The sequence below is a fragment of the Narcine bancroftii genome, chromosome 14 (assembly GCF_036971445.1).
Source record: "Narcine bancroftii isolate sNarBan1 chromosome 14, sNarBan1.hap1, whole genome shotgun sequence".
Taxonomy (NCBI): Eukaryota; Metazoa; Chordata; class Chondrichthyes; order Torpediniformes; family Narcinidae; genus Narcine; species Narcine bancroftii.
The window spans coordinates 736,367-751,442 of NC_091482.1; the positions used below are offsets into that span (position 1 = coordinate 736,367).

The following is a 15,076-nucleotide window of genomic DNA, read 5'->3' on the forward strand; positions in this document are numbered from 1 at the left end:
TAGGTCACTAGTTACGTGAACTCCAAGGAACTTGGTGTCTCTCCACTACAGAGTTGTTCTTGTGTAATGGAGGGTGTTCATTCCAGGTCCTCCTGAAGTCCACAATCATCTCTTTCACCTTGTCCACATTGAGACTCAGGTTGTTCCTCTCGCACCATTTCACCACATTTTCCACCTTTTATTTGCAGTGCGACTCATCGTGGTGGCTGATGAGACCCCAACGACTGCTCATTTGTCATCTCCAAACGTGATGCAAATTTGAAATTCTCTGCATCACACAACGCCCCTCCTTTGTTAAAATTTGGATCAAGTTTTATTGTTATTCTGCTGTGGAAGTATTCTTTGAGGAAATTTGTTGTGCACTGCCCTCATTCCAGATATACATGTTATATCCATGAAGTGTTTGTTTGTTCATCCTCCACTCTTCATATTTAATTCTGATAAATTGAAAACTCTATTGTTTTATGACTCAATGTCAGGGTTAAGAATCTGCATTCTGTCTCCCAAAAGGTAAATCATATGCTTTCATGCCATTTCATGAGAGCCGGCGAGGGATGGAACAGGAACCACAGGCAACAGGGGCCAGATCAGCATCGCCCTATAGGTTGTCACCAAGGGAATCCTGTAAGCTTTCACCACAAGCAGAGATGAACACATTACGATACAGTGTGCCACCAGGTACTGAGCCAAAAGTATTCCAACCCTGTACTGCGTTACATGACAGCACCCTCTGAAAATGAAATGTTCGTAGTTGACAGATCAGTTTTGTTCGTTATTTATATTGATATTTAGGAATATCAGTTGCAAACATCCAGCAGTCCATATTAATTAGTCAGGACACCCCTGAATCTCCTGAAATAAAACAAAAAAAACATGATGGAAGTTCATAAAATTACAAGAGGCATAGAGACTGCCAGAATCTTTTTCTCAGGATAAGAATGGACATAGTGTAAGGGGGCTGGGCAAAGGATGTGTGGGCAAAGTTTATTTTAGCCAAAGGGAGATTGGTGCTTAAAATGGGCTGCCAGGGTAATGGTGGAAGCAGATACAAGACTAGTGCTTAAGAGATTAATAATCAGACACATGGGGTGCAGGAGATAGAGAAGCACCAGAGTTTTAGTTTAATTGGGCATTACGTTTGGCAAAGATGCATAGGCTGAAGGGCCTGTTCCTGTGCTGGATTGTTGTATTGAAGAAGTGACATAGTATGAATATTGCAGCTGCAGAACAAGTTGAGCAATATGCCTTCCAGGCTAGCCCGTTGTGATGCCTACTAGAGTTTACACATTCTCTCTGGCCCTCCAGTCTGGCCTGTCGTGTTGCCTACTGGAGTTTACACATTCTCTCTGGCCCTCCAGTCTGGCCTGTCGTGTTGCCTGCTGAAGTTTGCACATTCTCTCTTGCCTTCTATTCTGGCCCGTTGTGTTGCCTGCTGGAGTTTGCACATTCTCTCTGGCCTTCCAGTCTGGCCTGTCGTGTTGCCTGCTGAAGTTTACACATTCTCTCTGGCCTTCCATTCTGGCCCGTCGTGTTGCCTGCTGGAGTTTGCACAATCTCTATGGCCTTCCAGTATGGCCTGTCGTGTTGCCTGCTGGAGTTTGCACATTCTCTCAGGCCTTCTAGTATGGCCCGTTGTGTTGCCTGCTGGAGTTTGCACATTCTCTCTGGCCTTCCAGTCTGGCCCGTAGTGTTGCCTGCTGGAGTTTGCTCATTCTCTCTCTGGCCTTCCAGTCTGGCCTTCCAGTCTGGCCTTCCAGTCTGGCCTTCCAGTCTGGGCTTCCAGTCTGGCCTTCCAGTCTGGCCTTCCAGTCTGGCCTTCCAGTCTGGCCTTCCAGTCTGGCCTTCCAGTCTGGCCTTCCAGTCTGGCCTTCCAGTCTGGCCTTCCAGTCTGGCCTTCCAGTCTGGCCTTCCAGTCTGGCCTTCCAGTCTGGCCTTCCAGTCTGGCCTTCCAGTCTGGCCTTCCAGTCTGGCCTTCCAGTCTGGCCTTCCAGTCTGGCCTTCCAGTCTGGCCTTCCAGTCTGGCCTTCCAGTCTGGCCTTCCAGTCTGGCCTTCCAGTCTGGCCTTCCAGTCTGGCCTTCCAGTCTGGCCTTCCAGTCTGGCCTTCCAGTCTGGCCTGTCTTGTTGCCTGCTGAAGTTTGCACATTCTCTCTGGCCTTCCATTCTGGCCCGTCGTGTTGTCTTCTGGAGTTTGCACATTCTCTCTGGCCTTCCAGTCTGGCCTGTCGTGTTGCCTGCTGGAGTTTGCACATTCTCACTGGCCTTCCAGTATGGCCTGTCGTGTTGCCTGCTGGAGTTTGCACATTCTCTCTGGCCTTCCAGTATGGCCTGTCGTGTTGCCTGCTGGAGTATGCACACTCTCTCTGGCCTTACAGTCTGGCCTGTCGTGTTGCCTGCTGGAGTATGCACACTCTCTCTGGCCTTCCATTCTGGCCTGTCGAGTTGGCTGCTGGAGTTTGCACATTCTATCTGGCCTTCCATTCTTGCCTGTGGTGTTGCCTGCTGGAGATTGCATATTCTCTCTGGCCCTCCAGTCTGGCCTGTGGTGTTGCCTGCTGAAGTTTGCACATTCTCGCTGGCCTTCCAGTATGGCCCGTCGTGTTGCCTGCTGGAGTTTGTACATTTTGTCTGGCCTTCCAGTCTGGCCCGTCTTGTTGCCTGCTGGAGTTTGCACATCTCTCTGGCCTTCCAGTATGGCCTGTCGTGTTTCCTGCTGGAGTTTGCACATTCTCTCTGGTCTTCCAGTATGGCCTGTCGTGTTTCCTGCTGGAGTTTGCACATTCTCGCTGGCCTTCCATTCTGGCCCGTTGTGTTGCCTGCTGGAGTTTGCACATTCTCTCTGGCCTTCCAGTCTGGCCCGTCGTGTTGCCTGCTGGAGTTTGCACATTCTCTCTAGCCTTCCAGTCTGGACGGTCGTGTTGCCTGCTGGAGTTTCAAATTCTCTCTGGCCTTCCAGTCTGGCCTGTGGTGTGGCCTGCTAGAGTTTGCACATTCTCTCTGGCCTTCCAGTCTGGCCTCTGGTGTTGCCTGCTGGAGTTTGCACATTCTCTCTGGCCTTACAGTCTGGCCTGTCATGTTACCTGCTGGAGTTTGCACATTCTCTCTGGCCTTCCATTCTGGCCTGTCGTGTTGCCTGCTGGAGTTTGCACATTCTCTCTGGCCTTCCATTCTGGCCTGTGGTGGTGCCTGCTGGAGTTTGCACATTCTCTCTGGCCTTCCAGTCTGGCCTGTGGTGTTGCCTGCTGGAGTTTGCACTTTCTCTCTGGCCTTCCAGTCTGGCCTTCCAGTCTGGCCTGTGGTGTTCCCTACTGAAGTCTGCACATTCTCTCTGGCCTTCCATTCTGGCCCGTCGTGTTGCCTGCTGGAGTTTGCACATTCTCTCTGGCCTTCCAGTCTGGCCTGTGGTGTTCCCTACTGAAGTCTACACATTCTCTCTGGCCTTCCATTCTGGCCCGTCGTGTTGCCTGCTGGAGTTTGCACATTCTCTTTGGCCTTCCAGTATGGCCTGTCGTGTTGCCTGCTGGAGTTTGCACATTCTCTCTGGCCTTGCAGTCTGGCCTGTCGTGTTGCCTGTTGGAGTTTGCTCATTTTCTCCGGCCTTCCATTCTGGCCTGTCGTGTTGCCTGCTGGAGTTTGTACATTCTCTCCGGCCTTCCATTCTGGCCTGTGGTGTTGCCTGCTGGAGTTTGCACATTCTCTCTGGCCTTCCAGTCTGGCCTGTGCTGTTTCCTGCTGGAGTTTGCACATTCTCTCTGGCCTGTCGTGTTGGCTGCTGGAGTTTGCACATTCTCTCTGGCCTTCCAGTCTGGCCTGTGGTGTTGCCTGCTGGAGTTTGCACATTCTCTCTGGCCTGTCGTGTTGCCTGCTGGAGTTTGCACATTCTCTCTGGCCTTCCATTCTGGCCTGTGGTGGTGCCTGCTGGAGTTTGCACATTCTCTCTGGCCTTCCAGTCTGGCCTGTGGTGTTGCCTGCTGGAGTTTGCACATTCTCTCTGGCCTGTCGTGTTGCCTGCTGGTGTTTGCACATTCTCTCTGGCCTTCCAGTCTGGCCTGTCGTGTTGGCTGCTGGAGTTTGCACATTCTCTCTGGCCTTCCATTCTGGCCTGTGTTGTTGCCTGCTGGAGTTTGCACATTCTCTATGGCCTTCCAGAGCTCCACTTTCCTCCCGCATATCCAAGATGTATTAATTGTTCAGTTAATCAGCTATTTAAATTCCCCCTAATGCAAGTGTGTTTGAGGAAAATTGGGAGAAGTTGGTGGGCATGTGAGATGCGGGTATGGGACATGTCGGGGAATGTGTTTAATAGGATTGCTCTTTCACGAAGGAATTAAACCAAGACTATTCACATAACTTCATTCAAAACAAATTATCTGCTCATTTTTGTTATTTGGAAATAATGAGGTTTCCTACATTACACCAGTTATGAAGTTCAAGATGAACTTCAAGTTCAGGAATTGGAACCTGCTGTGAGGACAAACTTAGTTGTTTCTTTGGGGCATAAGTTCCCAACTCATTTTGGTACACAAGACCTATAAAAGCATAGGTCAGCAGGGAAAGAGAAGAAGAGAATCTCCAAATCTGCAATTTCTAGAGACAGGAGATGTATAGATTTCCAAACTTCTGACCTACTTTATTTGGGCATCACTCTAGTTCTTCAGCCCGCTCCACATCAGATGATGCCTACAACTTCTGAAGGAGGAAAGATCGTGATTACCAGGCCAACAAGACCATCCAACATTCCCTCCCCTCCTCCCCTCATCCCTTCAACAAAGCCACCACTGCCCACCGAGAAGCAATCATTCATCATGGGAAGTTCCATCTCGCAGGTAAGGATTCTTCGCACACAACACTGCTCCACTAAAAAAAATTAAAATATTTCTTAGTTATTTCTGATAAAAGAAGTTGTATTCACCCCTAGTTAACAAAAATGTGTTTGCATCACAAGTGGCTGTTTGATTTCACCTTGGGACAGTGTACTTTCCCCATATTTTCTGAAGCTAGCTTCTAGCTTTAATCTTTGGAGGTGAAACCAAATAGGTTTGGAGTGTGGAGGAGAGGAGATCAAGATATTGATGACTTTAATTGAAATTCTAACTGTAGGTTGAAGCCAGGGTAGGGGATAAATCAGTAGACAGTGCATGATCAGGCACAAGGGAGAACTGGTTGGCTAAACTGATTTCTCTAATGCAAGGAAACTGGCAGTAAGGCTGATAAAGGTTGCAAATTGTTATTGTAATCAGTGAAATGTAGGAGTTGCAGCTCGCTATTCCAAGGTATTGAATTTGCTTAATTGGGGCCAGAATGATCTTGCAATATTGATTCAGCAGAACATCACAGCACACAACAATACTTAGATTGTTCCGGAAGGCTCTTCTAATGAGACCATACTGCAAGCAGTAAGAAATAAAAAAAGGACAATCCTGTCATTACACTGCAGACATCCTCAAAAGTCAGGAAATATCGAGGAGCAGATATGTTGACAGATCACAGAAAGGTGCAAGAACAATGGAATTGTACAAGTGGAAATTTCAACTTCCCCAATATTGTCTGCAATTGTCTTAAAATAAGAAATTTAGCTTTTACCTTTTTAATCTATTTCCTTTTTTTAAAAAAATAAGGGGACACATTTGCCATTCCTCAATCCTCTGGCACCTCCCCTCTGACTAAGGAGGAGATCATTGCCAATGACCCAGCAAATTCTTCCCTCCTTTCCCAAAGCAACCTGGGGCATATCGCATCCGGTCCTGGGGATTTAACAATCCTAATGCTTTTACGAAGATCCAACACTTCCTCTTTCTTAATCTCAATGTAATCCAGTACATGTGCTTGTTCTATTCTGACCTCACCTTGACCAAGGTCCTTTTCTCCAGTGAATACTGAAGCCAAGTATTCAGTTAGGCCCTCCTCCAGGAATATTTTGCCTCCTTTATACTTAAGCGACCCTACCTTCACTCTTGTTATCTTTCTATTCTCATGTATGCATAGAATGCCTTAGGGTTTTCCTTAATCCAAGGCCTTCTCATCCCCCCCCACTCTTAAGTTCTGGCTACCAGATAATTCTCATGAGGCCTTTCTGTTTTTTGCTTCCTAAATCTAATGTATGGCTTTTTTCTTCCTCTTAACAAGCTGCCTCACACCTTTTGTCAACCACAGTTCCCATCTCCCACCATCTTTTTCCTGTCTCAACCGTATTGCAGAACTCTGCGCAAGTGGTTCAGTATGGCCTTTCATCTATTCAGCTGGGCCACATAATGTGTCAAGAATCCTTCTTGGACGTACCTGAAAAATTCTGTCCCATTCTCTTGCAGTAAAGAGATGCCAGTCAATATTTGGGAAGTTGAAGTCTCTCATAACAACAGCCCTATAATTTATGCACCATTCCAAAATCTGCCTATTTATCTATTCCTCAGGTCCTGAGGGCTACATGGGGACCAATAGACTACTCCCAATACAGTGATAGCTCCCTTCCTATTTCTTTTCTGTTGACTTTATTTTCCTAAAGTTATACATAGTGACATTTTAAATATACAATATATTCAACTTTTTCTCATAAACACAACAAAAGCAAAACAGTTTCCCCCCTCCAACATGCACATCCGTTCTCTATTCAGAGCTTGCATATATTTTAATTAGCCCCAATGTGGTCTAAGTACGGCTGCCAGACCTTTACAAAAGTTTCACATTTATTCTTAGTTATATGTGAATTTTTTTTTCGTTAGGTACACAGCTGTTCATTTCCGCAGTCCATCGTGCTATTAAGTAGAGGGGAGTCAAACGTTCAAGTGATTGCGATAAATATTTTCACTATCGCTGGGGCTATTTTGATAAATGAGTTTTTTTTTTTACTTTATTTAAGATTTTATAACATGAATAACATATAGGATTACATTAAAAAAAATTAAGAATAAAATAATAAAATTACAATACAATATCAGTAATCTAAATAAACTATACCCTCCCCAATAATTATTAGTGATTAGTGAGACATGGTTGCAGGAGGGATGTGATTGGCAGCTGAATATCCCTGGGTTTCGTTGTTTTAGGTGTGATAGAGTCAGAGGGGCAAGAGGAGGTGGGGTTGCATTGCTTGTCAGGGAAAATATTACAGCGGTGCCTAGGAAGGATAGATTAGAGGGCACATCCACGGAGGCTATTTGGGTGGAACTGAGGAGTAGGAAAGGAGAGGTTACACTTGTAGGGGTGTATTATAGACCACCCGGAGGGGACCGAGACCTAGAGGAGCAAATCTGTAGGGAGATAGTAGATATTTGTGATAAGCACAGGGTTGTAATTATGGGAGATTTTAATTTTCCACATATAGATTGGGAAACACATTCTGTGAAAGGACTGGATGGGTTAGAGTTGGTGAAATGTGTGCAAGATAGTTTTTTACAACAATATGTAGAGGTGCCGACCAGAGAAGGAGCAGTGTTAGATCTACTGTTGGCAAATGGGATGGGTCAAGTGACGGAGGTTAGTGTTGGCGAGCACTTCGTGTCCAGTGATCATAATGCCATCAGCTTCAATGTCATTATGGAAAGAGAGAAATCAGGGCCAAGGATTGAGGTTTTTGATTGGGGAAAAACTAGATTTGAGGAGATGCGAAAGGACTTGCAGGGTGTGCATTGGGACAATTTGTTTTATGGGCAGGATGTAGTAGAGAGATGGAAGTCTTTTAAAGATCAGATTTTGAGAGTGCAAAAGCTTTATGTTCCTGTTAGGTTAAAAGGAGGGGCAAAAGGTTTGAGAGAGCCGTGGTTTTCAAGGAATATTGGAAACTTGGTTCGAAGAAAAAGGGAGGCGTACATTAGATATAAGAAGCATGGAGTTAAGGAGATGTTTGAAAGATACATTGAATGTAAGAGGAATCTTAAGAGAGGAATTAGGAAAGCTAAAAGAAGGTACGAGAAAACTATGGCAAGCAGGGTGAAAACTAATCCAAAAGAGTTCTACAAATATGTTAATGGTAAGAGGAAAGCTAGAGACAAAATTGGTCCCTTAGAAAATCAGAGCCGAAAACTGTGTGTGGAGCCTAGAGAAATGGGGGAGATATTGAACAGTTTCTTTTCTTCGGTATTCACTAAGGAGAAGGATATTGGGAGATGTGAGATAAAAAAAGCAAATTGGGTAAATATGGGGAATATAGAGTTTACAAAAGGTGTAGTTTTAAGGCTTTTGAAGAATATAAAGGTGGATAAGTCTCCGGGACCAGACGGGATCTTCCCCAGGACATTGAGAGAAGAGAGGGAGGAAATAGCAGAGGCTCTGGCGGTAATTTTCCAAATGTCATTAGATATGGGGATAGTGCCGGAGGATTGGCGCATTGCGCATGTGGTTCCGTTATTTAAAAAGGGTTCAAGGAGGAAGCCTGGCAACTATCGGCCTGTAAGTTTGACGTCTGTGGTAGGTAAATTAATGGAGAAAATTCTTAGAGATAGTACTTATAAACATCTGGATAGACAGGGTCTGATCAGGAGCACTCAACATGGATTTGTGGGAGGAAGGTCATGTTTGACCAATCTGATTGAATTTTTTGAAGCGGTGACTAGGAATGTGGATGAGGGTAGCGCAGTGGATGTTGTCTATATGGACTTCAGTAAGGCCTTCGATAAGGTACCACATGGAAGGTTAGTTAAGAAGGTGCAGTCTTTAGGTATAAATTTTAAGATAGTCAAATGGATTGAACATTGGCTGAAAGGGAGAGGCCAAAGGGTGGTAGTGGATAATTGTCTGTCAGGTTGGAGGCCGGTGACCAGTGGTGTGCCTCAAGGATCTGTATTGGGCCCATTGTTGTTTGTTATATACATTAATGATCTAGATGATGGGGTGGTGAATTGGATTAGTAAATATGCAGATGATACTAAGATAGGTGGAATAGTGGATAATGAAGAAGGTTTTCAAGGATTGCAGAGGGATTTGGGCTGCTTAGAAAAGTGGGCTGAAAAATGGCAGATGGAATTTAATGCTGATAAGTGTGAGGTGCTTCATTTTGGTAAGAAGAATCAGAATAGGACATACGTGGTAAATGGGAGAGCATTGAGGAATACAGAAGAGCAGAAAGATTTAGGAGTAACGGTACATCGTTCCCTGAAGGTAGAAACTCACGTGAATAGGGTGGTGAAGAAGGCTTTTAGTATGCTGGCCTTTATCAATCATTGCATGGAATATAGGAGTTGGGAGGTAATGTTGAGATTGTATAAGACGTTGGTGCGGCCTAATTTGGAGTTCTGTGTGCAGTTCTGGTCGCCTAATTATAGGAAGGATATAAACAGAGTGGAGAGAGTGCAGAGAAGGTTTACCAGAATGTTGCCTGGGTTTAAGCATCTGGAGTATGGGGAGAGATTGGACAGATTGGGTCTTTATTCTTTGGAGCGTAGAAGGTTGAGAGGGGATTTGATAGAAGTATTTAAGATTATGAAAGGGATAGACAGAATGGATGTGGATAGACTATTTCCGTTAAGAGGAGGAAAGATTAAAACAAGAGGACATGAGTTAAGAATTAAGGGGCAGAGGTTTAGAGGTAACATGAGGGGGAACTTCTTTACTCAGAGAGTGGTAGCCGTGTGGAATGATCTTCCGGGAGAAATAGTGGCGGCGGAGTCAATTGTATTATTTAAGAAAAGGTTGGACAGGTATATGGATGAGAAGAAGATGAAGGGTTATGGGCATTATGCAGGGAGGTGGGACTAGAAAGGGGTGTTTGGTTCGGTGCAGACTAGAAGGGCCTAATGGCCTGTTTCCGTGCTGTAATTGTTATATATATGTTATATATATATATATATGTTATATATAACCCAGCTCAAATTAGTCCAACCCCCCCTTTCCCCCCAAAATAAAGAGTGAAGAATTAATAAAGTTAATAATATATGTGAGAAAAAAAACCCACTTACAAAAAAAAACAAAAACATAACCGATTAAAATACTAACAAAAAGAAAAGTAATTAATACTAAAATATCAGACTTAAAAAACATTTAAATCAAACTTAAATGCATATATTTAACAAACGGAGTTAAGATGAAACATATATTTAACTCAAACTTAATATAAAAAATTAGTAAAGTTAGTAACATTATCTATCAAAAATTCTTAAACAATAATCAATTCTTAAAAAAAATTGTAGCATGAAAAAAAAGATGAAAAAAAAATTTTCTCTATAGAGATAAACCTTCACCAAATATCAACTAACTTCACATCTATCATCATATTAGTCACATAAACCACCATCTTAAAACAAAATTCAAACCTCATTAAGCATTGTACAATTCAATTTTAGTACTCTTCCACCATTTTTCTTTTTTACTCTTAAATAGTTATCCAATAAAAGCTCCAATACCACATTTAAATATCCCCAATCATTACGTTAAAATTCAGATATCCGAATAATAAAAACACATCTACAACGAAATCTATATCTTCAACAAATGGAGCATAAACCACAAACAAAATTCAAGCCTCATTAAAAATTGTACAATTCAATTTATAACTTTCACCATTATTCCCTTCGTTCTATAACTAAAATAGCAAAATAATATACACCAGAATTACCACTCCTTTCACCTTAAAGTTAAAGAAAAAATATATAAAAAAAAAACTTATCCATCCCATTCACATTTAAATTTCAGATATTCCTTATCTACTGAATAAACTTTACAAAAAAAACCACATCAATTTTTAGTTTTTTAAACAATCAAATACTTTCTTATGTTTTTTTTATATATTTAAACAAAAAAAAAACCCCTTCACTCTTTAATCTAATAATACAAAAAAAGGAAAAAAAAATGGGTAGGAGGTTAAAAATACCCCCTCCCGTCTAAACCGCGCAATGCGGTAACTCCCAAAAAAAATGGGTGTGAGATAACTCACACGTAGCAGATGACTTTCAGGAAATAGTGCCTATCCAGTTCTCTCCCCCAACTCTCACTTCATCTTAAACTAACATCATCATTATTTAATATCCCTTTTTATTAAAAAAAAACATTAGGGAAAAAAAAAAGGACAACTCTTCTTTTAATCAGCTCCAACTGCCGAGTCACCATTACAACCATTCCTTCTTGGAGCACGGCTCTTTTCTTCCATCGCTTGTCTCCTTAGAGATCGCGACGGACTATGTCTCTGTTGAAACTGAGTAATTGGCACCTCTTGAGCAAATGCTATAGCTTCCTTTGGAGAATCAAAGAACTTTGGTTGGTAACCATCTTGAAAAACCTTCAAAACAGCTGGATATCTAAAGGTTGCCTTATAACCTTTCTTCCACAACAACTCTTTAGCAGGATTGAATTCCCGTCGTTGGAACATAACTTCTTGACTCAAATCCGCATAGAGGAAAACTCGATTATTTTGAATCATCAAGGGTGATTTTCTCTGTTGTGCATTTCTAATAGCCACTTGTAAAATTATTTCTCTTTTGTAATAATTCAAGCAACGAACCAAAACAGGTCTTGGACTTTGACCTGAAATAGGTCTTCTATGCAAGGCTCTGTGAGCACGTTCCAGTATTATACCTTCCGGGAAATGTTCTTGACCCAACACCTGCGGAATCCATTCAGTAAAAAATTTTCTTGGGTCAGGTCTCTCCATACATTTCGGCAAACCAATAATCTTTATATTGTTCCGTCTGGATTGGTTTTCCAAATAATCAATCTTTTTCACCAAATTTTTATTTTGAGTTTGTAAGTCTTTGATCATTTTGGTCACATCAGAAACTTGATCCCGTATTTCATCTATATCTTCTTTACACGAATTAAATTCATCTCTCACTTCAAGCTTAAAAGCTCCAAACTCAGCCATCTGTTGAGAATGTATTTTCACTAAAGTATTAAACGTAGTACCAAGTTCAGTCATAATCTTGAATAATACCTGCATTGTATAAGATAATTTAGATTCAATATTCACAAAAATCTTTTCAATTGGAAGAGATTTTGGCTCAACAGATTCCTGCTTCTTCTCCAAAGGATCTTCTATTCCTTCCTTCATTCTGGTTGCCTTCCTTGTAGTATGACTGCGTGTGGAAACCCCAGCCACAGCCTCTCCAGCAATGACTGGAGGACGCTGGCCGGGGTTTTCCCCAGTCCATAATGTATTAAATTCTCCCAGTACATCAAGTTGTATAGGTTCTTGTATCTCAAGAGATGCAGTTTGCAGCGCCACCTCTACAGCTGACAAATGCCTTTGAGTCACTCTTTGTTCTAAAGGCTGTTTGGAGCCCTCTTTAGGGGGCTCTACCGATGTAACATAGAGCTCTACATCCGAACACTGTACCTCTCTCCTGGGATCCATTTCACACTGAGTCCCGGTGTCTTTCCAGTAAGGAGGCTCCAAAACTTGAAATTTTGGAAAATGTAGTTTTTTGATGATCTGTTGTCGTTTTTTTTTTGCTCTTTTCCACCAATTGTACCATCATAAGTTAAATTAACAGCACTGAAATTATCTAAACTTTTAAAGAATTTTAATGGGCATTTCTAGACAAAACAATAAGATAGAGTCAGGAGAGGACTGGAAGGCATGTCTGATCCTTAAGCCATCTTGCCACGCCCCCCCGATAAATGAGATTTGATATTTGGTCAAGTTGTCACTTATTTCCATGAAATCACCCTATAAATATAGCTCCAGGTCGCCCGTCAAGGCCGCTCCTCTTATCCTGGTTAACTTTTGTGCGATTTCGTGCACAATCAGGTGGCAGGTAGAAAAATTCCTGCCTCACTCTCACATCTGAAACACATCTCTGAAATTTTGGCTTTTGATCTGTGTAACTTTTGTGGGGTAAGATCTAATTGGTGTTAAAAAAATTATACTGAACCAGTCCATATCTTGTATTTATAATTGATGTTGTGCTTTCCTTACGCCAATCTGATCAGCTTCTTTCTGAAATCATCACCCCAAGTCCGACTTCTGTCTTTCCCTTGACCTCTGCAACCCTGGTTTTGCATTTTCGCTCTGGGGAGCAGAGTACATTTTTGTTATAAATTCCCCATCTAGACCGTTTGTTCAGTTTCAATAATTTTAGGTGGGTTCATCATTGGTCCCCATCTTTCTCTGAGGAACGATATTAGCTGGAGAAAACAGAAAGTGATCCCATTGGCCACTCCGTATTTGTGTTTTAATTGTTCAAAGGACACGAGTTCCTTCCGTGTAGCAGCCTTTAATAGATCTTGTACCTTGGTCATACCACAAATTTAATATTCTATTGCCCGTGTTGATAGGCAATAACACATTTTTACACAACGGGGCTTTTATTGATATCCCGACTTTTTTGCAATACAATTATTTATTTCTTGCCACGTTCTAATCATAGGTATTAGAATGGGGTTTTCCATCTTTTGTGATATGAAACTTCATTTATAGATAAAGTCCTTTGCTTCCCATTTGAACCCAAGACGGGGGGTTATCTTCAGTTAAGAAGGCAGCAAGAAATCTAGCCTGTGCAGCAATGTAATTTTCTTTGCTCCTTCCTCTTTCTGACTTCCACCCATACCGACTCACTGGACACTTCTTCCACAATTTCCTCCATTTATTCAGCTGTTATGTTATCCCTGACCAGTAATGCTACTTCCCCTACCTCTGCGCCTGCCTCCCGTGCCCTCCCCCCCACTCCCAACTTTTAGCTTTCATCCTATTCCTTCTAAAATATCTAAGCACGGTACCTGCATCAACCAATCCAGTCCTGTATCAATTTACATATGCCCCAAAACTCTTGTTGCAGCTGAACAGGTGCTGCAGTAAAATTACAAGTCATATACATAATTTGAATTAAAAAGAGGAAATAAATACAAAAGTTAGATTATAAATATTCATTTATCCTAATGCAAGAGAGAAGGTGACTTTTTACTCATGCAGACAATTCTTTTATGGTGTCAAAGCAGTCTCTGATTGGTGTAACAAGGGCAGGTTCAAGTGCCTGATAGCTCTTGGAAACAAATTGTCCTTGACCCTGCTTTTGTACTTGATGTTCAGCCCAAAGTTAGCAGTGAGAAGAGGTTGGTTGTGGCCAGGGTCTTGGGAGTCCTTTATAACATTGGCTGCCTTCTTGAAGCAGCATCTCACATCAATGTATTCAATGAATGGGAGGTATGATGGATCTGGCTTTGTTTGCTACCTTCTGCTGCCTTCCATGTTCCTGACCTTCAGATTTCCAAATCCGGCTGTGATGCAACCAATCAATATAGTTTCCACTGTTAGCTTGTAGAAGTTTGATTAAGTATTGGGGAAAGGGCCCAGAGATGACAGAGGACAGAAAAAGACAGGTAGAGGGAGAAATCATTAGGAAGGAGTAAGAGAAATAAAAGTTAGAGAGCAAAAAATAAATATTGTAAGTGAGAGATGAGATGGAAACTGTCCTCTACTGACAGTTGAATTATAGCAGATGCTTCCCTGTTAGTACAAGGTTAATTTCTCTCGTGTTACTTCAATACAAGAATTGTTGGAGTTATTCAATCGGATTGGGCTAATAATTCGAGCCTAAATTTAGTTGTTGTTGGCCAAGCCAGTGTGGCGTCAAGACCTTGGAAGCATCTCTGCATGGGAGGAATGATGCAAGGGGCATTGCCATTCATGAACTAAACTATTGTTAGTTATCCTTCTGTCAGGTCAGTCTCTTGAATTACTGAAGTAAGGTAGCTGGCTGCTGGAAATGGGTCAGGCAGTGAAGGTAAGCTTTCCTCAGAGTTGGGAAAGTTGAAGGTAAATCAATTTTCATGTACTAAGAGGTAGGAGAGGAGGTTGTGTGAAATTGCAGAATTCATTGTGGTGCGGATAGCTGTCCAATGCCAAATGGGATTATGAGATACTACTTTTGAAATTGTATATAAAGTTGAGGTGAGAGAGAAAGAGGTGGGGTGGGCGGGTGGGGGGGGGGATTGGAAGAAAAAGGCACCTGGGAGCATAGAATAATATTTCCGAATTAGTTCCACTCATCAGCAAATGCATTTAGTTTCTCCAGTATTGGCAGGCAGGCAACCTGATTAGCAGCAAATGGATCCTGCTGAATCAAAAAAAAAGAATAAATTGCTGCTTCACATGTAAAGAGTATTTGAAGTCCAGGGTAGTGGGGTGAAGAACACTGAGGACAGTTGTGATACCTG

The 15,076-nt window shown here is 42.4% G+C and overlaps 1 protein-coding gene across 13 annotated transcripts in view; it reads left to right on the forward strand.

Moving 5' to 3' along the window:
* Positions 1–15,076, forward strand: part of ncor1 (nuclear receptor corepressor 1) — a 260,519-nt gene that overhangs the window by 136,817 nt on the left and 108,626 nt on the right. For all 13 annotated transcript variants that reach the window (XM_069911235.1, XM_069911241.1, XM_069911245.1 and 10 more), the window contains 2 exons: positions 511–678; positions 4,649–4,824. In XM_069911235.1, coding sequence (XP_069767336.1) covers positions 511–678; positions 4,649–4,824 — 344 coding nt within the window. The remainder of the gene's footprint in view (positions 1–510; positions 679–4,648; positions 4,825–15,076) is intronic.